Source organism: Primulina huaijiensis, chromosome 12 (genome assembly GCF_012295235.1).
Source record: "Primulina huaijiensis isolate GDHJ02 chromosome 12, ASM1229523v2, whole genome shotgun sequence".
Taxonomy (NCBI): Eukaryota; Viridiplantae; Streptophyta; class Magnoliopsida; order Lamiales; family Gesneriaceae; genus Primulina; species Primulina huaijiensis.
In genome coordinates, this window is record NC_133317.1 from 4,004,715 (window position 1) to 4,030,850 (window position 26,136).

At 32.5% G+C, this 26,136-nt stretch overlaps 4 protein-coding genes and 2 long non-coding RNA genes across 7 annotated transcripts in view; 2 read left to right on the top strand and 4 right to left on the bottom strand.

Moving 5' to 3' along the window:
* Positions 1 to 848: 848 nt before the first annotated feature.
* Positions 849 to 3,730, bottom strand: LOC140989306 (uncharacterized). Its single transcript, XM_073458479.1, has 4 exons — positions 3,415 to 3,730; positions 2,878 to 2,993; positions 2,677 to 2,761; positions 849 to 1,325 (listed from the first exon to the last, which is right to left on the bottom strand). The coding sequence occupies exons 1-4, from the start codon at positions 3,667 to 3,669 to the stop codon at positions 1,236 to 1,238; spliced, it is 546 nt and encodes a 181-aa protein (XP_073314580.1). The 5' UTR covers positions 3,670 to 3,730; the 3' UTR covers positions 849 to 1,235.
* A 1,818-nt stretch (positions 3,731 to 5,548) lies between these two features.
* Positions 5,549 to 7,431, top strand: LOC140989620 (uncharacterized). Its single transcript, XR_012177533.1, has 2 exons — positions 5,549 to 6,396; positions 6,485 to 7,431. It is a non-coding gene; the product is annotated as an uncharacterized lncRNA (long non-coding RNA).
* The window catches only part of LOC140989619 (cyclin-dependent kinase F-4-like), a 36,471-nt gene continuing 17,266 nt past the window's right edge, over positions 6,932 to 26,136 (bottom strand). Inside the window, exons 18-19 of one of the 2 annotated variants that reach the window (XR_012177532.1) lie at positions 7,290 to 7,678; positions 6,932 to 7,132 (exon numbers count right to left, since the gene is read on the bottom strand). The gene's annotated coding sequence lies outside the window, so the exon portion shown is untranslated. Of the gene's footprint in view, positions 7,679 to 26,136 lie in introns of both variants that reach the window. The other variant, XR_012177531.1, reaches the window with a different exon arrangement.
* Positions 7,475 to 10,075, bottom strand: LOC140990128 (uncharacterized). Its single transcript, XM_073459708.1, has 4 exons — positions 8,903 to 10,075; positions 8,025 to 8,276; positions 7,595 to 7,928; positions 7,475 to 7,484 (listed from the first exon to the last, which is right to left on the bottom strand). The coding sequence occupies exons 1-4, from the start codon at positions 8,949 to 8,951 to the stop codon at positions 7,475 to 7,477; spliced, it is 645 nt and encodes a 214-aa protein (XP_073315809.1). The 5' UTR covers positions 8,952 to 10,075.
* On the top strand, positions 14,643 to 15,228 carry LOC140989186 (uncharacterized). The gene is made up of 2 exons (XR_012177452.1): positions 14,643 to 15,036; positions 15,099 to 15,228. It is a non-coding gene; the product is annotated as an uncharacterized lncRNA (long non-coding RNA).
* LOC140989185 (protein ENHANCED DISEASE RESISTANCE 2-like) lies at positions 14,997 to 25,538 on the bottom strand. Its single transcript, XM_073458319.1, has 23 exons — positions 25,381 to 25,538; positions 24,616 to 25,176; positions 24,019 to 24,093; positions 23,220 to 23,273; positions 22,385 to 22,450; positions 22,147 to 22,250; positions 21,014 to 21,075; positions 20,814 to 20,930; positions 20,669 to 20,709; positions 20,476 to 20,576; positions 20,166 to 20,261; positions 19,501 to 19,565; positions 19,324 to 19,395; positions 19,051 to 19,206; positions 17,544 to 17,767; positions 17,404 to 17,443; positions 17,153 to 17,307; positions 16,950 to 17,051; positions 16,746 to 16,790; positions 16,513 to 16,653; positions 16,120 to 16,215; positions 15,905 to 16,006; positions 14,997 to 15,224 (listed from the first exon to the last, which is right to left on the bottom strand). Exons 2-23 carry the CDS (start codon positions 24,757 to 24,759, stop codon positions 15,105 to 15,107), a joined length of 2,178 nt encoding a protein of 725 aa, XP_073314420.1. The 5' UTR covers positions 24,760 to 25,176; positions 25,381 to 25,538; the 3' UTR covers positions 14,997 to 15,104.

Consider the following 26,136-nt stretch of genomic DNA (forward strand, 5'->3'; position numbering starts at 1 on the left):
AAATAACATTACATAAAATAAAATTTTATCTTTTGACAGTAAGCTTTACATAGTAAGAATTTGACACGATTAAATCTTTATAAATAATAAAAGAAGTTCCAGCTCAGAAAAAATAAAACAAGTTCGAAAAATACTTTATAAAAAATATACATGTTTGTTCCGTGAGAGAGAAGAAATAAAATTAAAATGTTTTTCAAGTAATTGATACTTGAAAGTATAAAGAAAATTTTATAGTTTTATATTTTAATTTTAGAAAATAACATGATATTATATTTGGAAAATTTGAATATCCTATTCGTTTATTTATTTTGGAAAATAAGAAAATTCAATATTTGAAATATATATAAAATTAAACAACCCTCATTTGGTCACCAAGGTAAAATTAGATGACACTCGCACTAGACTATTAGCATAGATGCATGAATAGGTCTCTTGTGAGACGGTCTCACGAATTTTTATCTGTGAGACGGGTCAACCCTATTGATATTCACAATAAAAAATAATACTCTTAATATAAAAAGTAATAATTTTTCATGGATGACGCAAATAAGAGATCCGTCTCACAAAATACGACCCGTGAGACCGTCTCACACAAGTTTTTGCTTAAATGCATTCTCCTCGTATGACACAACACTCAATGTAAGAGATATCACATGGGGTTATCCACTTGGGTTTTTTTTTTTTATGTTCCACCTAAAATATTTCCTTATGATAGTAACAAATTTTAGCTATGGATCCCCAACAAATGGTGCAAATTTTAAAAAATGTGAGTCTCATTTCATCAATGGTGTCGTACATGCGAGGAAAATTACTCCGATTGGAATGTAGACGACATGTAATTTGGAGTGAACAAAAACACCTCACATGCTACGCGTTCATACACAGCTGCTGTTATATATCATTGCATGAATATAGCAGATGACTCCCAATTTATAAGAAAATAAATGCAAGCAAAAATGTAGTTTTGTTTAGGAGAGTCGGATGGATCAACAAAAGAAATTCATCAGGCATGAATTGGCATAAACCATCACCATTGCCGATCCTCAACATCAGATTTCACCGAAAGAATCCATTATCAATTGAATTAGAAAGACTCGACTGAACTGGTACGGCAAGGTCCTATGAAAAGACATGGCATGTCTTGCAGTTTTTAGATAGCGAAGGTAGGTGGTACAGTAATTAGATGAAAACACCTTTCAAGGAAGACCTAGCTGTAGCCGTAGAGGAGGTTTGATTCAATTGCAAAAGCTAAGCTTCTTCATCACTTTTGCATAAGCCGCTGGGACTATACCTGGTTGTCTGAGTCGACGTTTTGACTTCTTGGACTGCAAAAAATAATAGAGTCAACTAGTCAAGAATCATTGCAAGAAAAAGGAAATTAAGAGTAATGATTGATAACATAGAAAACAGAAAGGAGAAAAGGAAGCATATTACTGGATCTGGATAGGTTAATGGAATCTTGTGTTTATGCTTGAGTGCTCACATATAGAAATACTAAATGGAAGCATGACAGCCCTATAATGCCTTAGTTTCCTATACTAGGGGTACATGTGGCCCTATCTGAATGCCACCAGTCCTTCGTAGAACCTAATTTCGTAGGAACATGCTAGGAATATTTATTGTCAACTTTTTTTTAACTACATGTTTTTTTTTCTTGGTTCCGTAAATTCCTGCAAAACATTCATCTTCCTGCTACAGGAGTTCCAAACAAGCATTGTCTAGTTCTTCAAAAAATACTACATGGCTAATTACAAATCCACGAGAAACATCGAGTAATGCTAAGCCAACAGTCGATCTCCTGTGGCATGCCCAGGTAAAACTCAGTGATCTGTAACAGTGTCTCCATCCCACTAGTTTCATCATTCAATAACTACTCCTTTTCAACAGACATTTGCGTTTCTTTTGTAGGCCTCGCAGTCATCAGAGCTGCATCCCCAAAAGCAAATCAGGGAGGCACGAACATCATCCAACTCCAGGCTCAGTTATACAATCTATGGCTCAGTTATACAATCTACACAAAAATGAAGCTAGCACTCTCGACGAATTAGTGAATTACTATCTTTTATGGGGGGAAAAGGACAAACATCTCTCCTTTCCAACTCTACAGTAAATGAACACTACCATATTAAGTAAATATACGAATTGCCTGAGCAATATCAGGACCATTGTGATAAAATTGCATATTATTTAAATGAAAGTGGCTAGCCATAAAATAAAAAAATCTAAAGCCAAAACATGTAAATAGAATTCTTTAGCTAGTATTGCAGTAAAATGAACTAAAAATATATCAAGTAAATAGTTTATCTTACATTTTAAAATTTTGAAACAATTTGATTATTTCTCTGAACAGCTTCAATATAAAAATGATCCCATCAACCAGAGTGTGCAGCTAATCTAGGTTCCAATCCTTATATTGGATAGTAAGGATTAAGAATCATTCTAACTGTGTATTTACAAAGCAGTAATAACTAATAAGAAAAAACCAAGACTACCGGTTTCACAAACCAACTTCACAATTTGCAAAGTCAGATATCATATATAGGTCAGCTAGCATAGATTAAAGACCACATTCTAATTGTAATTTAATAAAGAAGGAATTTAAAAAAAGAAAACACATTCAAAATACTATCATATTTCTATTTCCCCGATTTTTTATCAGATGAAAATATGAAAAACCTTGGAATGTGCATTGTGTCTCTTCCCCTCCTTCCATCGCCTGATTCGCCCATCATTCATCACTCTAAATCTACTTTTAAAGGATCTAAAAAAGAAAAGAGCAAAAGGATAGAAAGACACAAAGAAAATGTCAAACTTTAACAACTCACATGAACATTTACACAATTATTGATAACGTATATATACAGTATTATCACATACGAGTAAAATTTCATTTTGATTTTCTTGACTTTGGAAACGACAGGGGTCCTTGGCTTCCTGCTCTTCAACTTCCTTTCCCTCTGCTTAACGGCAGTGATATGCCGCATTTGTATCAACTATAACATAACATTGGACAAAGAGAAAATTAAAAATGACAGATATTCATGGTAAACAAAAAATCACTTCAACCTCACGCGAAGTTCAATCTGTCTTCAACAGTCTAGGTAAATTGCCAGTAAATAATAAGAGAAAACTGAAAAATGAAAAAGCTACACGATAGTGGTGAACAATTGAAATACACATATTGAAGGAGAAAAGGTAAAACTATTTAACCTTTTAAATCAATTAGTGACTACAACATTTCTGAATCTCGAAAACAAGAATACACATGTAAGAGTAGAAATACTGAAAGTTTTCATCAAATAATAACAAAATTAGACAAAATAAGAAGATGTTAGTATATTAATTCAAAATTGAAGCCTGGAAATATAGATAGTTTTCAAAACATCAGAAGAGTGAGATTGGAATTATACTTACACAGACAGCAGGAGGAAAAGGAGTCGAGTGAGAAAGGTGAGGAGAGGGAGGGGAATTAAGTAAGGGTTTAAAATTGGGGCAAATGAGGGAATGGCCAATCATTTGGGAAATGTGGAGTAACTTTCTAGGAGAGGTGTGCAGAAGACGATCGGAATCGAAAGGATGACAGTGGCGGAGGAGGCAGCGGCGGCTGTAGAATTCGGGATTGGAGAGTAGAGCTGTCAATGAACGGAGACCAGAGCTCCATCTCTGCATCGTCTCGTCTAAAGCTAAGTAGAAGTTGATTTTAGCTTATGCTCTCGAATCCTTGCTAATGATAAAACAAAATTAAAACATTTTATACAGTTTAGAGCCGAGACTTCATTTCGCATTGACAAAATTGAGTAGTATATTGTGAGATGGTATCACGAATTTTTATCTGTGAGACAGGTAATCCCATCGATATTCACAATAAAAAGTAATATTTTTTCATTGATGACCCAAATAAGATATCTGTCTCACAAAATACGACCCGTAAGACCGTCTCACACAAGTTTTTACAAATAAAATAATCGTCAATAACGTGAATCCAGATTTTTATAGAAGTTGGATATATAAATACTCAAAATATGTAATATAGAATAATCTTGAGTCGAGTGAATATCGGTTGCACTCGATTTTTATCAATTACGCCAAACAATGTTAAACATCACACAGTTGCTCGAAGTTTTCTTGCATTTACTTGGCAATATTATTCAAACAATTAGCAAGAAAATTACGCACAATTTAACGATTACCCAAATCATAGCAAATAGAACTTAGTTCATAGATTTTAAATGTATTTTTTATATTTATAAAAGTAAAATCATAAATTTCAAACTCTTCATAGTATTTCATAGAATAAATTTTAGGTTTACTCAATAACATGTCATTTGAAATATATTACAATTTTGTTTTACTAATATGTAAATAAATAAGATATTTTTTTAATATTTGATTTTTTGTTCATGGTAGATAATAAAATAATAAAAAAATTAATATATTTTAAATTCACCTCCTCAAGTACAATTTATTTTTTATTGGTACTAAAAGGATGAATTTAAATGGAAGAATTTGACGGTTTTGAATTTCATAACTGAATTCAAAGATGACTTAAATAATTTTTAGATTCATGGATTTCAAAATTTTCAAGTTTTTGTTTTTTGTAAATTTAAAATTTATTATAATGAATGTCAAATTCTTAGTTTTTTTTTCTTCAAATCAAATATTTCTTAATTCGATCACATTCAATCCAATCATACCGAAAAGAATCACTAAACACTTATAATAATAATAAAAAAATACTCTGACGCCTGAATTATCCTCAACCTATAAAATGGAGTTTCAATGACAGAAATAAGGATGACAATGGACCGGGTTTTAAACACACCTTGTTTAGGGTGAGTTAAAACCGGTCAAACATGTTACGAGACAGAACAAATCCGAGTCAACGGCTCTAATTGTAGGTACGTAACAGTTCTCGTGTTTGGGTGGATCCTAATCGTATATATATGTATATTATATACATACATGATATATGTATATTGTATACATACATACTATGTATAAATATATAATATATATATATACATACAGTTTTATTATGTTGTCCACTTTTATACTTATCAGTGAAGTGACACTCACCTATAAGATGTAATGAAACATATCAAAATTATATATTTAATAGGTGAACGTCACCTTATTGGTGATCACATAAATTGACACGATCAGTGAGTAGGGGTGTGCAAAATTTCGGTTAAACCGAATTAACCGACCGAACCGAATTAATTCGGAAATTCGGTTCGGTTAATTCGGAAGTTCGGTTTTGATGGACACATAGATTGACACGATTAGTGAACAATATAGCAAAACTGTGTATACATGCATATTAGATATATATAATATAAAAATATAGACATATACATATTAAGTATATATATAATTCATTTAATATATATATATGTGTGTGTATATATATTTATATATTATTAAAAAATTTAATTAAATATCCATGGGTCTGACCCGAGTTGAACCCACCCAATTTTGAAACGGGGTTGGATCTAAAAAAGAGACGAGGGGTTCTTGACAGGACGGATCTCGGGTCCCGTTGACACGATCTCCGCTGCATATAAACTACTTCGTCTGCTTTCAGCGAAACAAATTTTCCGGGCACAAGCATTTGTGAACTTCTCCTCGAACTCCAAGAAATGGAATTCAACGCCAAACGCGAACCTCAAAATCACAAACCCAACTCTCCTTCTCATGGAATCATGCGATTCCGATGTGCCAATCAAAGCAAATCCAAGCTCACGACACGCACTGGCATGTTTTTTCACCTCTTTCTGTCAGCATACTCTTATCTTTTGAACCCACCCAATTTTGAAACGGGGTTGGATCTAAAAAAGAGACGAGGGGTTTTCTTGACAGGACGGATCCCGGGTCCCGCATGGAGCCTTATGCTTGTGTTATTGATTTATTTTGTAGAGTTGGGCTCTTGAATGAGGCTCGTGAGTTGATAAGATTGATGCTCTGGAACCAGATGAAGTACTTGGGGGCAGTTTTGAACGGTTGTAGAATGCATGGAAATGTTGAGTTGGGGAAGTTTGCTGCTTAGAAGCTGATGAAGTTGGATCCAAAAGATAGTTGCAGCTAAGTACTTTTACCAAGCTTATGTGATAACAAGAGCAAATGGAGTGATATAAGAATGACTAGAAGTATGATGAGAGATAAAGGTGTTAAGAAAAACCGAGGGTCTAGCTCCATAGAGGTTGAAGTCGAGTTTCATTAATTTCTAGTAGCGGATGAATCACATCCTGAATCCAAAAACATTTACAAAGTTCTATGGGAAGTTCCGTTGTTTTCAAAGACGGAAGATTATACGCCATGTACTTGAATATTGATGCATATCTTTGAAATTAATTTTGGAGGGCAAGATCATTGAACAAGATGAAGAGACTTTTTTTTGTAGTTTGCTCAAGTCTGTGGTCTACAAGTAATCCCTGAACTAGGAAAGCTGGTATCAATTGTTGATCGTGTTAAGAACCAAGCAGAGAAGTTTCTTTGCCTACCTCAGATTGGCACTGCATTGAGACAGCGTGAATTCTTGACAAGCCTTTTCGCCTTAGAAGTATTTTAGCTACTGCATTCTACAATCAGAAAAGCCTTTCGAAGAGATTGAATGTTCAAGCTTGGATGTTTCTGCATGTTGAGATCTTCGTGATTATGAAACAATGCTCAATATACAAGATACTTTTGTTGAATCTTCTGTACATAGGATTGGAGTTTTTCAAGAACATAGACAATTTCAAGAAACTATACCATCGAATTAAATACATGTCATTTTGGTAATCCAAATATTCCATTTTGATTGTTTTGCTACGGATAGACACAAATGAGAATTACTATCCAACATATATTATTTATGGAACCTTGACATTAATCTCCTGCAGCTTCTGCACGGGTGAATTAGTAACCAGCTTAGGCAAAATGCTTTTTAAAAAAAAAATTGCAATTTGGGATTATACATTTCCAATTTTGAGTATAGAATTAACATCAGTTTGAAGTAGTAAATGCTTTTAACATGCAATATTTACCACCGAGAAAAACACAGAGAGATAAGTTTTCAGACATTTCAGATCTCATTTTTCATATCTGGACTAAGACGTGGATAAAATAAGAAGTTGGTAGTTTAAACAGGATCCTAGAAAAACAAGAATGAAATAGCAAACTGAAGCATCTTTCAGGGACAAAACATGATGCGATTAAGTTAGTTACGATCCTACTCAGTTATAACTTGCATATTAAATTATAGGTTTTTGCTCAAGATAGTACCTTACCAACTGCTTTGAGTATCTTGCCGAATATATATTCCACAGGAACACAAGCTCTGGCCAGTACTACCTCTGCTTTCTTGGAATGGCATGGTTTCCTTGGCAACTTCTCTTGCTTGTTTCGCACATTCATAGAGATGGTATAAAAATGGGAATTCGTGACGTAACACACAGGTGTCCTCCTAGAAGTTCTCCAAACAAGTTGATGAAATCTACTGCTCCCTCCGTTGTAAAAAGGATGAAAATTATCACAATTGTCTCTTAATGCTCCAACTTCAAGAGGATATCCTAGGATTGGTTTACCACTCCCTGGACTCGTTAAACAAACATACGTGACATGTTCTTCTCGAAAGCTAGCTTGAACAGTCAAATGCACGTCAAATAACACTGTCTCCATAATATCAGTCATGTGCCTGCTGGCGTCTTCCATAAAAGCAACAAAAGAAGATTCAGCGAGTTTTCCAACCCCAAACACCAACTTTTCTGCAGTTTGTGTGTCAAATTGATCTTTATTTTGATCTTCCGGATCTGCGATTAAATTTAGTGCACCATTGATATCAAGCTCTCTATTTTTCAAAACAATATTCGTCTTTCCACAGGGTAAAACAAATGGTCTTCTGTTTAAATCAAGAGCTTTCAACTTTGTCTTCTTTTCCTTCAGAACACCTACGATTTGTCAGCATGCACACAATCAGATAACCTTATTTGCATTCCTAAAAGGTTTGGTTTTCATACATTATAAAAAAGAAAAAGAAATATTACCTGAATCTTGGGTTGTTTCAATGATCCAAGGATCTTCAAAATCAGCAGCAAAAGAATCATATTTTGCTGAAATTGAAGAAGCTTTTTCATCAGCTATACTGGGATTGTTATCCATCTTGAACGTGGGTAGAACATCAAGTAATTCAGGAGGAAGATCCAATCTCTCCAAGTTACTTTTATCATCAGGCAAGTATGGACATCTGCTTCTCTTTTTTCCAACAGTTGTTTCACCCCACACTTCACCTGTTGAAACTGTAGTTACATCACTTTAATACAGGCAGCAATAAAATTTTTTGCAAGAGAATAGTTCGTTTTGGCTTTAAAAATACATCAATACCCATCATCTGCTCTCAGTTACAAATGTAGAGTATACTGAACCGATTAAGTAGTCATAAGATCTTGTTGATTGCACAGTTGGACTTCCCTTAGGCTCTCCATTTGGATCGAAGGATTTCATCTTAACAATGGATTTGACAGTTCGGACTCCAATAGTTGAGATTTGAAATGTCTTGGTTTTGTTGAAAAATGTTTTAAAAGTGAAGATGATGGATTTGAAATACATTGATTTGAAAATTAGCCAAATAATTTGAGTGAAGTTGCATTAAGAAGTTGAAATCCAAATTCATCAAATCCTCCCATCCAAATGTAGCCTTACAGCTTCCAAAATTCACAAAAGAATGCTGATCTTTTAGAAAAATTGATCTGAATAATTAACTCTGGAAAATAGGGAAACCACGTTAATGATCTATGTCTCATTTTACTGCACAAATTACATTGAAAGAGAAACATTTTTATAAAACAAAACATGGTGTGGTGGTACATCGAGAAAGCTAAAGCATCTTCTCTCGGACAATTTTTAGATCGAAAAGGTCAAATACCTGCATATTTGAGTTCATTTCCTGGTTCTTCCCCCTCAAACACTTTCATGGTTCTTTTATAAAATCACCAATCTCGCTGCATTAACCTCTCAAGTTCTTGAATGTACACCAACCCCCAGAAATTCAAGGGCATGAAGTTTGAACCAAATGAAACGCAGTCTTGTCCTAGAGTTATGCCGATGACAAACACCGACAAGAACACACAATCAACTGAGAGTAGTTTTAACTTAATTGCAAGAAACTGAAACCATATTCTTATGTTTCTTTCAAGTGATCAAGCAATGAAGCAGTAATGCAGCACAAGCACACGTTAGACCTTGCTGATGAAAAAAAATTCTAGTAATGGCAACATTATAAGTAAATTCTCTGATGACTCAAAGATTCAATGTTGTATTATTTATGCTATAAGTTACTTGCACCGTGGAGAATCACAATTTCTAAAGCATCAGCAGCAGTGGAGAGCCAGAGGCGGATGACAGGCTACCCCCTGTCTTAAATTTTCCTTATATACGTTTATGAAATTACACAAAACTGAAGCAATGCACTAAAAAATTTTGACTGCAAATATAGAAATGAACAGCAAAAAAATCTGCATAAATCACATAATATTGCACAGACAAATTTTTATCAATGGTAGAATCACTATTTCACAAGAAGAAAAAACTAAAAAAAACATACAACCCAACAAATAAAATAACACAAGCTTGAAGAATCCTGATGTTCTCGTGTTACCAGTCTCAAATCTCCGACATTTTGAACAAGAAGCAGAAATCTCTTAAACACCAAGATTGGCAAATTCATGCACAAATTTGAATCAAAACCCACAAATAATACACAAAAAAAAGAACACAGAAACACAAAGCAATTAGGATGTGAGATCTCAGATTTACACAGAAAATCCCCTCTGGAACTGTACGATTTTCTGGGATGCTTACGCTTTCTTTCCTACTCTATTCCATTTGTTAGAGACTTCTTGGCTCTCTACAAAACGTTTTTCCCACTTTTTGTGATATATCCCACATTCAAGACACAGTCACGCATACATGTTGTTGGAGCAAACAAGAAAGAGGTTACAGGCTTTTTCTTGAACTTTGTCTTTTTCATGGCAATGGCGCTACGCTACCTGTTTTTTGAATGTACGAACTGCTCTTTCTTTGCATTATCCTTTCTGTGTTTCCCCTTTTATGTATCAAAAAAGGGATTTGGATAGCTGAAAAAATATCCTTCGCATGGTGTGAGATGATAAACAATAATCTTGTGACAAGATAGTACCTTTTCCGTTGTCTTCGAGTCAAGTTCTGTTCTCGAATCATATGATTGACCTCAAATGTCACTTAAGTTTGAAAAATTATCATACGAAAAGATTATCTTAAAAAAAAATACAACACCAGATTTCGTGTTGTTGTTAATCAAGGCAGAACATCCAAATCCAACCAAAATAAATTCCGAAATTTGAATTGTGCAAAGTTATCAAAACGTTTTCGCTACATTGACTAAAATATATTTATAACCTAATTTATATTCTTGAGATTTTATGGATGAACTGTTATTTGGCATGGTAATTTCAAATTTGCATTTACCATCCTCATGTTTAATTAATTACTAGTAAATTGTGCGCGATGTGTGTGTAAATTAATTTATTTTATCTAAAATATAGTTTATATTTATATATAGTAAATTCATCATCCTCATTTTTAGTTAATNTAATATGAAAATATAATAAGATTCAAGTAATTTTTATTTAAAGTTAATGTATGAATTTTTAATTTATTTTTTTCAATCACTAGTTTATTATGCTTTTTCATTTCAAAGATAATGATATTTACGAGGAATGAGTATTTTGGGAAGAAAATTTTGGTATGACATGAAACACCAAAAATGTTTATTATCCATATCTTAACTTTAATAATAGTAATAGTTAACTTATCCAAAAAACAATAAATGTTCACAAAAGTTGGCTGCTAATTAATTAATGAAAAGATATTTTCATATAATTCTTTTCAAATTATTGCACAGTTTTGATTTACTCATTTGTTCCTAAGTGATTGTTTTTACTATAATTTTTCGATACAACTATTATGATTTTTTCTTCCAAATGATATCGGTTGAGTTGTAATAATTGTCTATATTGGATAGATCAATTTAAACATAACGCTTGATCTTTTAAATGGTATCGGAGTCAAAGGGTTCGATTCTTATTTATCGCAAGGAGTGTAATTATTGGGATGGAGAATATTTGAATGCAATAATTGTCATTGTTATGTATAAGAATTACCACCAACTATAGTTTTTAGTAAAATATCAAGCGATCGGTCCTACAATCTCTAAACATTTCTAAGGTCATCTCCAATCATGGCATTATTGTTGCTCCAATGCAGCGTCACTCCAAGTTTTGTCACACCTGGCGCAATACCATATCTGTGTCACATTTTTTATTTTCTTTAAATTTATTAAATAATTTAGTCTAATTTAATTACTTTATATGCAGTTAAATATTGTTTTTAAATTTTTTATAATTTTAAATAAATATTAAATTATTTTTCTTTGAAATATTGAAATATTAATTATAAAAATTTTATTTGATTTGAAATGGTGGTCAATGACGAAAATACAAGATTTCAAGATTTTTCCGTTCGTTATAAAAAACATAAAAAATAAAGATACTCGCTATGAACTACAAAATACATTAATTGAGTATTTGCAGGAACAATATAGTAATTCAAATATTTAATATTGTGTTTGTATTGTATTATTCATTTAATATCAAATGCTCATTTTTTTTACTTCCAATTATTTATTTATTTTATTTAAAAAATATTTTTTATTAAAAACTTTCTATAGATCAAATAATTATTTTATTTATACGAAATAATTATTTCAAATGGTACATAAAATATAAGATTTAATTATCATCGTATTATCAAACTATAAATAGCTATTAGAAATTTAAAATATTAATGTTGAAATAAAAAAAATATTTTGAGAATATTTTATTATAATACAAAATGTAGTACAACGGGTTGAAGATGATTTTTGTGTAGCACAAATGTAGCGCATAATATAATGATCAAACTTGCTTTCAATTAATGTACTTAAAAATAATTAATATTCATATATTACATTACACACGCAAAGTGTGTCACAAACACTAAGAGTGTGTTTGGTTGATATGATTAACTAAGGATAGATGAATAATCACATACTTATCTAATGTTTTGTTAAAATTTTAAGATATATTAATAATCATTTTGACCAGGTTTAAGACCTAATTTTATGATTAATTATTTGATTATTAATCTAACAAATTGAGTGGGATAAATTATCAACATACCACAAATTATATTTTTATCCTCTTATCTCTTATGAAAATAAATATTTATTAAATTTTAATTTATTGTGTTTAATGATTACCGTAATATTTTCAAATATATTTCTAATAAATATGTTTAAATTAATTTTCATAAACATAAATTATAATTATAAATATTTAATTATCTATCCAATTATTTTAAAAATATATATTTAATTAGTATTTGGGGCATTTTGGTCATTGCAATAAAATTTACAAAATTAGTCCATCATTTTAAAATCATACCAAACACCGTGTTATTTATCCCACCATACTATTAATCCATATATCTCATTTTTTAATCACTCTAATAATTAATCATTTACTTATCCTATCACACGTACCAAACGGAGCCCAATATTAATATTTTGTTAGCAGGTTAGTGCTGATTTCGGTATGTTATTTATTAGTCGCTGAGGTATGAGATGAGTAGAAAATAAATAGGCCGGAGTATAATAGTTTTGGTTAAATTTTGCTTGCTATTTTCTGAAAAATTGCACATTTGATGTATTTATGTGATCTTGAATGATTCTCTATATTCTTAAATTTCAATCTTAACCCACTGTGTTTGTTTTATTTACAATTTTGATCATTTTTTCAACATTACATTAACGTGGCAAGAACGACAGATCTCAAAAGAACAAATTACAATTTTTATGATATTTTCTTCTCCTCTCATTATTTCTCCGGATTTCAATTGGGGTTGAGCGAAATCAGTTTTAAAAGTAAAATTTATACTCTTTTATATATGAAAAAAAATAAATTTTATTTCACTAGGAATGTACACGTGCGATGCACGTAAGTGACTAATAATGAAAAATATAATCACGAGAATTAGATAATGTTTAAAGTCATTTGTATAACACTATTTTATAAGTATTTATCAATCTAAATATATCAAAACATAATACATAAAAATACATGATGACAATAAATCATATATATTCACTTTTTTATAAGACATTTTTCAATCCGCGACATAATACAGCTCTCTTAAATGATAAATCAGCAAAAATATTTTTAATTCAAATATCATTCAAAATGAAAAAACAATAAAAATAAAATTAACAGAATAGTTAATTTTACCAAAATCAAAACTAAAATTTACTTAAATAGAGTACACATAGACAAACGTCAAATAAAATTATCTTGATTTACTAAATTATCATAATAATGTTAAAATAAAATCATTAAACTTGTTATTAAGGTAAATATCACTTTTGCTTTTGCTAACTTTTAACACATTGGGGATTTTATTTAATTTCTATGTTTTTTTTAGAATACATATTATAGATAATTAATTTTATATCAGAATGAATCATTTATAAATTAATATTGGTGATTAATAATTTAAGAGAAATAAAATTTTAACATAATATCACTCAAATAAATATATATAGTAAAAAAACATATATAAATAAAATAATATGTAACAATCAGTTAAAAAAATTTATATGTAAAATTGTAATATATAACAAATGATAATAAACTATCAATATAATTCATATTTATTATAAGGATTATATTGATTAATTTTTTTTAAGATTATATCATAAATTTAGTTTAATATTTAGAAAAAAAGAAGAAGAATATATATTAATGTCCAAATATATCTAAGATGGACAATGAATCACAAAAATTGACTAAGAAACGTAAATAAATAATTTTTTACGTAAAATTTAGAAAATAAAAAAGAATGTGAATTAATGACCAAATCTATATAAGAGGGATAATGAATCACAAAAAAACCCTAAAAAGACATATTAATTGAATTTGCTAACTTAAATGAACAAGAAAATGTCAAATAATAATTTTTTGGCATAAAATTTAGGAAATAAAGAGAAATGTGTATTAATATCCAAATTTATTTAAGATGGACAATGAATTACAAAAAAAACCCTTAAGATAACCTAATAAGTTAATTGACCAATTTAAATGAACAAGGACATATAAGAAAATTGACAATTGAAGTGGTATATTAATGTCCAAATCTATCTAAGATGGATAATGAATCACAAAAAAACCCTTAAAAAGACATATTAATTTAATTTGCTAACTTAAATGAACAAGGAAATGTCAAATAATAATTTTTTTGGCATAAAATTTAGGAAATAAAGAGAAATGTGTATTAATATCCAAATTCATTTAAGATGGACAATGAATTACAAAAAAACCCTTAAGATAACCTAATAAGTTAATTGGCCAACTTAAATGAACAAGGACATACAAGAAAATTCACAATTGAAATAGTATGTTTATATATATGTTAGATTTTTATTTAAGAATATCGTATCATCCCGAGCTCATTACTACAAAGAGTTCAATTTTATTGTTTGGAATGGTCAAATGGATAGGGTAAATGACAAGATGAATCGAAATATTTACCAGTAATTCAAAGTAACTCCGATTATATATAAATCAAAGATGAGGGAAAGAAACCATCCATATGTTTATGTACAAGTATCTGAATACAAGGGCATACTCAGATTTTAATGGTATAGGGGATAACTCTGTCATTTTTACATAAACTACAAGAAATTTATTTGAAAATGGGTGATCATTACTGCTGGCTTCTGGTTTACCCGCCCCTGTGCCTGCATTTAATGTATGTATGTATCTTGTATGGTGGGGTAGAATGTAGCAGTAAGGTGGAATTGAAGTGCAACAAAATTCTGCATATGCATATATCTCTACTCGCACAATGAGTTAAAAGCATAGCCATCCACAGCTGAAGTATAACCACCACTCGCATTTCATAGACTTGAAGTCGATTTCGTGAAATATCGTCTCCATTAGAGATTCAATCAATTGTGTTTGGAATATTTAGTACGATGTCAATATTGACAGTCACCATCATTTAACCGAATCTGAGGTATCTGTTTCAAGTTTCGGAACAATGGCAGAGGATAATTCTATGTGAGAAACTCGGATGGCACCTATTAGCTTCTCGGGCAACTCATCTGTGGTGTTAGCCTGACAACGAAAAAAAGTACAAAACACTTGTCAGGGGAATGATCATCTGGTTTTGTTTTGATATACTGATCTAGATGAATTATTACTTTGTTCTCGGAATATTAACCAGTACTTATCATATTTGTGCGTATTTGACCATAAAAGGCTCCATATTCACGGTAAAAATGTAGCCAAAATGTGAATTCCAAGGTAAATGAGCGATCGTTCAAGTGTGGTTTAAACTAGAAATGAAAATATTAGAGAAAAGGTCAAGGTGGGAGTGACTCAAAATAGGATTTTGTGGATGGCTTCGGCACATGTTAATATCAGCATCTACCAGAACTGAATATTCGTATAACATGAGAGATGTACCAAAATTAACTATCACAAAATTATAAAGGGATTTAAATGATACGAAAGTCTCTGAGACTTTAAGTTCACATAAATGCATGATGGGGATGAGAGTTCCTTTTAGCCAAACTTAACCAGTATTGGACGAAGGTTTGTGTGATGCAGATACGTATACCCTCATTCTCCAGTAACTATACAATATCCCCTCTCTTTAACTTAACACAGTTTTCTAGATTACTAATTAGAGACCTGATGCGAACGACCGCAAAAGAAATACCAAAATTTATTGACAATAAATTTAAATCGCGACATCCAGCAGCAACATGAGATATCATCAGTTAAGAAAATACCTGAACAAGAAAAGCCATGTCAACAACGAGTGTTGTAATCACACCGGTTACAAGCCCAAGGACCCCATTTGCCACAGTGGAAGAACCGATATCAACATCAATCTACAGAAATATCAGAAATGAAAAGGCTTCAAGTGATAGGACTCCAAATGGCCCTTGTTGAATTGAAAATTTAAACATGCAGAAGATGTTTGAAAACCACAATAGAATCTTACTTCCAAGTACTTGGGACCACGGATATAGTTGCAATCGACAGCTTTTCCAAGTAAACATGGGGTGCTTCCAACGCTCTGGCGTACAATCCAAGAGCCCTAGATGATACGTAGTTGTAAGATATAATTAACTTCACAAAAAGATGATGTTAGGGAAAAAAGGAGGGGAGATCTCAATAAGGGCAATCATCACAATAAAATGTTCTTGTACGTCCAAAATAATTAGAACGGTTAGTACACTTTCACACGCATGGATTTCCTTACACAATGCTACAAGGATTGTCACAAGCAAGAAGTATCAAAGGCAAAAAGTGGTTATGGAACAGTGGATGAAGCGGGTTCCCTGAACATATACATCTACACTTCTCTTCAAAGGAGTGACAAGATGAGAGATACCTTGGGTACTGATGGAATAAGTTTCAGTCTGCTATTGCGGAACTCATCATCCCCATCGACAAACCGCTGCAAGAGAGATCCTGGTACTAATTCTTTAGTGACAAAATAAAAAACCATGCTATAGTGGGTTGATCCAGGTACCTGCGAGAGGAGAATGAAAATTTTTTAAATCCACAGCACCACATAAAATTACTTGAATTGAAAACAAACACGGCATCAAGCCATCAACTCACTTGCAGATTGAAAACAATAGAGAAATGTCCTTTATCTGACGCAATCTAAAAAGAAAACACAAACCAGATCTTATGAGATTAAAAATTTCAGTAAAAGGAAATTAAAGGCGGATTATAATTTAACTAACAGAACTGACTAATCAGAAAAGATAACATCATTAAATGAAACGAATGTAGTCAACAGTCACCACTAGAGATGCTTACTTGTGCTGCACAACCATGGCATCTGGCAACATGATCCATCCGTTTGGTATCTTTGAACCAGTCGACAGCAACAAGATCCATAAGATGCTTACCTGCAGGAATCTTTGAATAAATGTCGCATAAATGATATGAGTCGAATAAGTGACAGTAGGCTGCCTAAAACACTATCAGTATGCGTGCATTAACAAAAAATGATAAGATACCTTTGATTTGTCATAGCAAAAAGTCTTACTACGAACTCTGAAGTTGTTTCCATCAGATAATGTCCAGCAGTCCCGGGCCTTCTCATTATTATTACGAAGAAGATTACCAGAGAAAATAGATAGATCTATTTGGTTTTGAGGTTCTTCTTCATATGCTTCAAAAAATATAGAGATTGCAAGTAGATTTCAATTAGCATTAGCAAAATGATCCTATATGATCAGAAATTACAAATTAAGTAAATTTTATCTACCAGTTCTTCTATCTTCAGCCTCAACGGCAGATGGCAAAACCTGCAATATTGTAAATTAAATGAAACAAAAAAGAAATTGCAAAAGAAATACAACTTTATAACCTTGTTAGTCCTTATATAAGCACAAGTGTGCGACAAACCTCCTGATCATTTCCCTGCAAATCTTCATCTTCATCAGAGGTTTCATCCATCAATACAGCATTTTTATGTGCTGCATGTATTTGTTCAAGAGAAGGACTGCGGCGAACAGAAGACGATTTTTGGCTCTTCTTCGAAGAACTGGAAACCAAAGACATGTTGACCATAACAGGAATTCTTGGAGCTGCACTCCTTTCATCAGTTTGAGAAAAGTATTCTCGCAATCCTGTGACAGTAGGAAACATGAAAATTCATCACCATTCTAGAGAAGAAACTCGCCGGGGGAACTTTTACTAAAGAAAATAGATCTGGATCTACCAAAGAGGGAAATTTCAAGGGTAGGGACACGTATGGCATGCCCCTCATCTGGAATTACAATCTTATAGTGGAATTTTACCTTCAAAATCAGAAGAAAAAATCTGAATTATACATGGCTCTAGTTTCCATAAAAGGAATACTTGTCCCACTCAGGACAAAGTTGAGGCTGAGGAGAAGATGAATATGGAAGAGGTATCATTGTAGTGGGATGAGGAAGAAGAATGTAGTCTGAATGAGTGATGAAGGCAGGATGCAGGCAATGACAACAGACTATTGGCATTTGTGGAAGAGGGATTACAACAACTACCTAATGTCACACTGAAGGAGGTTGACAAACTATGGAAATCGGGCCAGATTTGGTGTTTAGGTGTAACCTTTTTTTTTCTTTTATTTGTTCTTTTATATAACGAGTATGAATTGAGCAAGTTGGAAGCGCTTGATCTTTCCTCCTATAGAGAAGGAAAGGCATATTCAGGAATTTAAGAGAAAAGCAACTCTCAGGTAAAGCCAATGTGCAAGAAAGAATGAGACAAATGGCCTTTTAGGCTTTTTATTCCAATGAACCGAGTCATGAAATATTTGCAAAGATGAATTGTTTCACAAACAAGATGAGCTTCCCTCAGCAGTTGAAAACTAAAATTTAGCTTAAGCTAATATCTGTTGTCAATTTCTAGTCTGTGTTAGCAATCTATGTGGCAGCTGAATACTTAGCCCAAAGAAAACCAAGAAGCACAAAATTCTAACAAGTGGCCTCAGAGAAGCTGTAAAGCTAACTATCCTGCTATCAACTGTATTTTTGAGATTACAGTGATGAAAAGTGGTCACACAGTTACATACTAAACAAAATTTTACTGTTTCTTTTCAAAATGAAAGTGATGAATAAGAAGTTGGCCAGAATCAAACAAGTATATTCTGAATAACTTGAGGCAGGAATCTCAAAGCCCAAGAAACTCTCACGGAATTGAACCAGGAATTTCAAAGTCTAAGAAGTTCAACATTACGTTTATGCCACACAAACAACAGAGCCCTTTTGAAAATATTGATCAACTACAAAGAACGAAAAATGAACGAATAGGGAATGAGGCCATCATTCTATATGGGTAGTTACAGTTCGTGAAAAACAAATCCAAAACTGCAAAAGACAAAACACATCAATTCAAAAAGTACAAACCACCAAAAATAAGATCTCACCAGCAACACTATTTAACATCTGAAGAAGACAGTGCTGCTGAAATGATAAAACATATCCCACTCCCCATCCTTTTAGATCAATCTGAATAAGATGCTGAACTTGTGTTCTGGGTCTCCCATTACGTGGTTTCATAGGTGAAATATTAAATCCTCCACCTGAAATTGGCAGGAGGTGCGCCTTATAGCATTAGAGTGATATTAAAAGGAATTAGGATAAAAAAATCTATTATGGATCTTGTAAATAGCTCTAGGAAACTTGAGTGAAGTGGTTACTCTCAATATTAGCGCGCACAAATCCCGGTTGTCGACCACAATTCTCATGCTCCCTGGAACGGAATAACACAACTGCACAGTGGCAAGGACGTTTGGGTGAAACAAGAAGAACTGATAGACAGAAAAAATTAAAATTCAAAGCACATAAACAAGGGAAAACCATCAGAAAAGATTTACCATAACTCCCATCGTCGTTTCGACGCCAGTAGCGTACATAGCAGAGATCACGAGGCCATAAAAACCTGTTGCATTTTAACATAATAAAATGAAGGACTGTTTTTATTAGAAAACATAGATGACATAACACAAAAATAAATAAGCATCTAAATAATACTTATGGATATTTTGGCAAAAGGAGTACATTTTACATACTTCGGTCACCACTAAACTGTTTTCGCTACATAAAACCGTCTACTTCAATCAGAAAACAATCAAAACAAAATGAATAACTGTTAAATAAATTTTTTCCAATCATAAAGCAGCTCCGTATAAAAAGGCAGAAAGTGACAGAAATCAAGAAAATCGAAAACACCATGTTGGGATCAAGGGAATAAACAGTAAAGGATCCAAAACCAGCATGTGAACAGTACTTCAACCCAGAAGAAAAAAAAGTACCCCTTTTCTCATCATTGTATGTAAAAGTCAGCCAAGAACAAAATTCAGTGGAAAAAAAGAAAGAACCAGCAAAAGTGATTAACTGATACTCAAATACAATATGATCCAAAAAACTTGAGTGTACCATGAAGTGCCTAGGCCTAATAATTATTGCAGCACTAAACTTAATATGGCAACAGAAGAAGATGCACAGATTGAACTAAAAGAAATTTATGAGGACATATTACATAGGAAACCAGTCTAATTGAAGCCTGTGGTATAATATGGCAGTATGTCCATCTACTTCTTCAACTAAGCTACCATACTGGAAACTGCAATCCCACCTGCATAAATAATATATTTTTGTCAATTTGTGTCGTAAATCCTACAACTCTTAACACTTAAATTGTTTGACAAAGACATAATCTTCTTCTTTTGGTCTGCTTGCATAGAAAACACTTCAGACCTCATCTAGCCAAATCTATTTCAACAGGTAATAAACACACAAAAACGAAAATTTTCCAAGCAAATGTTGAGTCAACAATGAAAAGAACATACTCGCATCGTGTTGCATCCATACTCATCACTAGCTCAAATATTTCCTCACACGTAGCCTCCACTACCCCAACAGATTTCATTGCTCTACTACAACTCTTTGGCTGTACCAATAAACTATGTGAGGAACACACAAAAAAACGATGTCCAGCTAATTCATTTAGACACATTGAGAGATCTATTAGAATATCCTTACAAGGAAATCCACTTCAAGAAGCTCTTCAAAAATCCGAAGACCTAATTTCACACAAAAATATCACTATTTAGAAAAAAAATGCAATATAAGATTTTGCCTTCTACTCATATATCACAAATTAAGTCAATTCGTAACACCAACAAACCATTTTGGCACTGAAGAAGACGCCAATATTTTCTAGAAAATGCTTGATTGCTTGAATTTTGATTCACTAAGTCAGAATCTAACTCCTTCGTCCAGTCAAAAACTGACTCAGGGGGGCCTGTCAATGAAAATTAGTAATTTAAATTCAGTGAAGATTGCAACAAGTCTAAGGAACCCAAGACGAGAAAATTGAGGGAAGACCATTTCCTATCGTTGTTCTTCGCAACATATGTGAATGAGAATCGTCTTCATCTTCGACGGCGCTAAATTTGTAATAAAAATGGAACGTCAATCAGACCAAGTATATGTGAAATAACGTGTGTTTTAAGTCGTTCTTGTGAGGCGATAAAAAAATCTGTCAGTGATCAATGAATCAGATAAACAGTTAATATTCACATGAATGTTTGATATCCTTGTATAATAAAAGGAGTTTGGTAAAAGAATAAACTATGCATCATCAGGAATTGCAAAAGGATATTGTTAGTAACTCATTGAGAAACGTAACGGATGAATCTAAAAGAGGCTTGTCAAATATTTACATTATATGAAAGAACATGGATGCACCAACTGAACTCCCAAGAACTACTCTCTCAGCCAACAGGACAAAGGAGATTGCTGGGAACATCAACATTAAAATAGGAGTTCAAATGTCTCTGTTCTTTTTTGTCCAGAAGTTTGTGAAAATTTGATTTACATGACTATCATGTTTATCGATTTTTCAAATTGGTTATTTGCAGAGATATTATTATAGTTGTAGGAATGTAATTTCTTTTACCTAACAAAATATGTTTTGTCCAGTCCAGAACTCCACGCTTCAATTGTTATGAGCATTAAATTCTGACTATCTCTTCCGACACACTAGAACTATTTAAAGCAACCTCATAATAAGATTCTGGCATTAATTCAAATGCATCTTTGAATTTTCATATTCTAGAGTCAATCTCCATTAACAATTTTTTTTGGCATTTTCTTTTAGTGCAGAAAGACTGATCAACAAACTTATACATTCAATTTTATTTACTAATCCAATCAAAGAGGATGGTGTTCTTCTTCAGAAAACCAGACTTATGCAGTTTTTCTCTTCTAAGCTTCATAATTTTCTGACAGCATAATACAACTCCATTAAACCGCTCTTTTCCTGAATGAATTTTAATTTACCCATTTCTCATAAAGGTTTAGAAAAGAAAATTAGCATTCCCCAAAAGAAAATGAGCTCAACAGAAGATTCATGCAAACTTTTGCACAAGCACGCTAACAAGAGAACCATTTTAGGTTATAGCTTGTATTTAACTATGATTTAGGATTCACCTTTAATATTACTAAATAATACTTACTGACTCTCGTGATCAGATGATGAAGCATTTCTCCCATTATCCATCCCAGATTTATATTCAAAAGAATAATATTTGTTGCCATTAGTGGCCTGGGATTCTTGATGCTGTGTGACACCACATATAAATAAGAAAAGAATAATAAAACATTTTCATGGGTAAGGATACAAGAGCTCAAAAAATCAAACGAGCAATGTCAGTGGAGTGTAAATACTGAGATGTGGTAATAAGATGAGAAGACCTGATCAATAACAGATTCGATTTTTTCTTTCCAAATGAGTGCCTCCTGAATATTGAAAGCTGCCATCTGGAAAATGTGACACAATTTTGTAAAACAACTATAACACCAAACAAAGTTTCAGACAATTAAAAATCAATAAAGAATTAAATGAGGAACTTTAGTGAACAGTACAGTTTCCAAAAGAGAACTGGTGCATATTTGGAGGTTAACATTTGTATAGATTGTAATTCATCTATGGACCAAATTGTCCATAATCCTACTCATCAATAATATTAGTTCATCTATGATTAGCCTTACTAACATTTTGAAATTAGTATCCCACGAACTAGGCACATCATGTCATTTCTTTGATATACACAGTAAATATAAAAATCCAAGTGTTCCAAGTATGATTTCATGCCAAATAATGCTGATCCCTTGTAAATACACACTAGGATACACCACAACTTTTTACCTTTATTTCATATTATTTTCTTATGATGTCTTATGTTGAAAAGCCTTTGGTGTTATTTTGTGTTACAAAAAGAAATGAGAAAGGGCGTTTTCTCTTCTTTTAGATGTTACAGTTAAGTCAACCCCCGTCCTTACTGCCCTTATGCCTCCCTTCTAGATATTCTTTCCCTCTAACTAGTAGTTCAAATCACAGACCATTCAAGCAGAGAAAAGCAACAGAGATACAGTAAACTAGTCCAAAAACATTGTCGAGCATGAAAAAAGGATTACTGAATTGTGGATGAAATTTCTTTGCATGTGCAGTGCAGGCAAAAACAGTTACAAACCCAAAAAACTGTGAAACCATTATTAAGGTCTCATTAAGCTTTAAAAAGAGGCGCACCGTCATTCGGTGGTACTTCTCTTTCTTGTTGTAAACAGACAACACGTAGACCATCTGCCAAAAACAATGAAGCAAGTAAAAACTGTAAGCTATGAAAGAAAACAAGTGAGAACAGTTCCAATGATGCAATTATTTCAGCACAACATAGACAAAATTTTATTGGAATTTTTGAATCTTTCAGCCATCTGAAACACATTTTTGTTGGGCCTAATTCACACCACCGAGCTACTCCATCACAGATCATTACATCAACCTCACAACACGCACGAAATTCATCCCTAAGACCTTGAAATATATTTAAATTTTAATGGCATTCCAAACAGTCCCAGCCTCACAAACAGTGATTCAAGATTTACAATAAAATACACAGATTTATCTAACACTGCTAGCTAAATGTGTGGTGGCTTTGTCATTCAGATAGACAACCTTCAAAATGAAATCTCTCATCTTTGCTAGCTAAATGTGTGGTGCTTTATATAAAGCCTTTTAATTATCAGATGTTTCCTTATAATAAAAACCCAGCTGAAAATACTTCAAAAAGTGCGATACCGGGCACATTCGCTTATCCTGATAAAACTAGCATAATTATGAGGATTGAATTACTGTTGGTGGGAGATATTTCTCCAACAAAAGCTTATGAACATTTCATTGGGGGACTTCTCACCCCACCAACTTGCAGCAAGGATAAAATTAATACAAGAAACGAAATACCATATGAATACCCTTTTCACAGTTAAGTGATTTTCTGAAAGCATCGTACCGAGATATACAGGCGTAAAATATATCAAACATAGCTCACATGTCCATGATGGGTCTTCAAACCCCGGTCTTCCACTCTGCAATTGCCATCTATCAGAAGGGTTTTGATTGGAACCTGGTCGTGTAAAAGAGGAAACAAAGCCAAAAAATTAAGTTGAGTAGAATTATTTTTCAACAGTTATTGATCGACTCTGCCACAAATTGAAAGTTTCAAAAGATAGATATAATAGAATAATCACAAGCATGTCAACCAATAAAGTCTCCTAGAATGTGAACTACAGCATAGGAAACAATTCCTAGACTTCCATAAACACACTACAATGTGTTTGTGGAGAACAATAATCTGCTAAATGGAAATGGCAATGGTGACTCAATTGAGAGAGAACAATATAAAACTGAAATATTCTTAATGTTGAATGAAATTTCTTTACAAGTGATAGTGTTACATACAGATTTCTAAATCAACTAAAATATAGAAACAATTAAAAAAATATAAAAATCCTAATATCAAAAATAGAACAATCTTAAAATAGGAAACAAATAATATGGAAATTCTTAACTTGTGATGCATCAGGCAATCACAGATTTCTAAGAAAATGCAGTAAACTGAAATAGATACTAAATTCACGGCATTTACCACATTATCTTGGGGTTTCTTCTTATAATAAGCCAACAAGAGAGACTCAAGAACAAAATATCGCATGTGAATGTATGATCTCCCAATCTTCCTGCGTCCATATCTCACCATCCATCCTTCATACACCACCTTCGGATTTGACATCTCTCCCAACTTCCTGTTTCTGCTCAAATTCACTTTGCGCCTTATCTCTCCTAAACTTGGAGCTATCTATTGTTTACTCCTTAAATGTGGTGAAAAGACACTAAATTTACCAAAAATGTCAGAAGCAAAGAACACCTCTTCGCTTCAGAAACCTCGACAAAATCATTGGAAGGGGAAAAAAGACAAATATAAAAAACAAACTGTTGTGATCTTCCCAAAAACAAAAGTTAAGAAATTGAAAATAAATGAAGAATGACAAAAGAATCAAATCGCCCACTCACAAGGCAATTACTCAAATTCACCGCCCAGATTCAAACTTAAAAAGAGACAACACTACCCACATCAAATCAATCACAAATTCTCTCCTGTTCTTCAGCGGTCAACTCAAAACAGCAACGATCTGCTGCCCCCCAAAACCTGAGACAAAACATTCAAAATTTTAAAATAGAATAGCATAGCACAGAGAGAATATCCGCAGCCCAGTCCTCAACTTCGTGATTGTACACATACGCACACACATATAATATACGATTCAAAAATACAAATAAAACGTGTACGCAAACCCACATATATATATATATATATATATATATAGAGAGAGAGAGAGAGAGAGAATTTTACACAGAATTGGTGGCGGTCGAGCCGGAATCTTCACAGTTCGTCAGCTTACATCCGATAGTAAATTAGCATATCAATGAAGACAGCTTTAGCAATGAATTTTCAAATGGCCAGGCAACTGAATTACTGCCTGATACAGAGGGAAAGCCGGTAAGACTACCAAGAATTTGAAAAAAATTATAATTTAATTTAATTTTTTGAAAATTAAAAGGCGATAAAAATGTTTTATTTTTTTTATTTATTTATTTTTTTGGTCGAAGGGAAAAGTGGGAGAGTGGGCTAAAGCTGGGATGTCCCTTTTTTTTTTTTTAGCTTACAGTATAGTTTGAATTATTTAATTGAAAAATATATTAAAAGGGCATGGAATGAGAATACAGTTATATTATAATTTTATAAACTATATTAATATAATACTGAATTAATTAAAATTATTTCTTATATTCTATAGTTTCTTAATTCTACTTCAATGTTAATTCATGTAAAATAATATTGTTATGTTTTGTGTTAGCATCGGTTTGGGGGAAAATCTTTGAGCTACAATAACTCGGTTCTTGAAATATTGAACATCGATTAATTAAATCGAGTTTGGTTTCAAACCAAACGGAAGACACTCGAAATAATCTTTCGTAGAAACTGATTAAATAATTTGTAAAGCATTAAAAATATATGTAAGTTGAATTAGTAAAAATATTTTGGTTGAAGCATTTTATCAAACACTTGGTATGCAATATTTTGGTATTCGAAGAACACATAAAATGC

Coding starts and splice junctions, on each gene's coding strand:
- LOC140989306 (XM_073458479.1), bottom strand. CDS start 3,669: ATGCAGAGATGGAGCTCTGGTCTCCGTTCATTGACAGCTCTACTCTCC. Junction 2,994..3,414: donor CTTTTCCTCCTGCTGTCTGT/GTAAGTATAATT, acceptor GTTATGTTATAG/TTGATACAAATGCGGCATAT. Junction 1,326..2,676: donor GACACAATGCACATTCCAAG/GTTTTTCATATT, acceptor TATTTTTTGCAG/TCCAAGAAGTCAAAACGTCG.
- LOC140990128 (XM_073459708.1), bottom strand. CDS start 8,951: ATGAAAGTGTTTGAGGGGGAAGAACCAGGAAATGAACTCAAATATGCA. Junction 8,277..8,902: donor AAATGAACTCAAATATGCAG/GTATTTGACCTT, acceptor ATGTAACTACAG/TTTCAACAGGTGAAGTGTGG. Junction 7,929..8,024: donor TGAAACAACCCAAGATTCAG/GTAATATTTCTT, acceptor GACAAATCGTAG/GTGTTCTGAAGGAAAAGAAG.
- LOC140989185 (XM_073458319.1), bottom strand. CDS start 24,759: ATGTCAAATCCGAAGGTGGTGTATGAAGGATGGATGGTGAGATATGGA. Junction 24,094..24,615: donor AGAAACCCCAAGATAATGTG/GTAAATGCCGTG, acceptor TTACACGACCAG/GTTCCAATCAAAACCCTTCT. Junction 20,710..20,813: donor TCTTCTTCAGTGCCAAAATG/GTTTGTTGGTGT, acceptor GTGTGAAATTAG/GTCTTCGGATTTTTGAAGAG.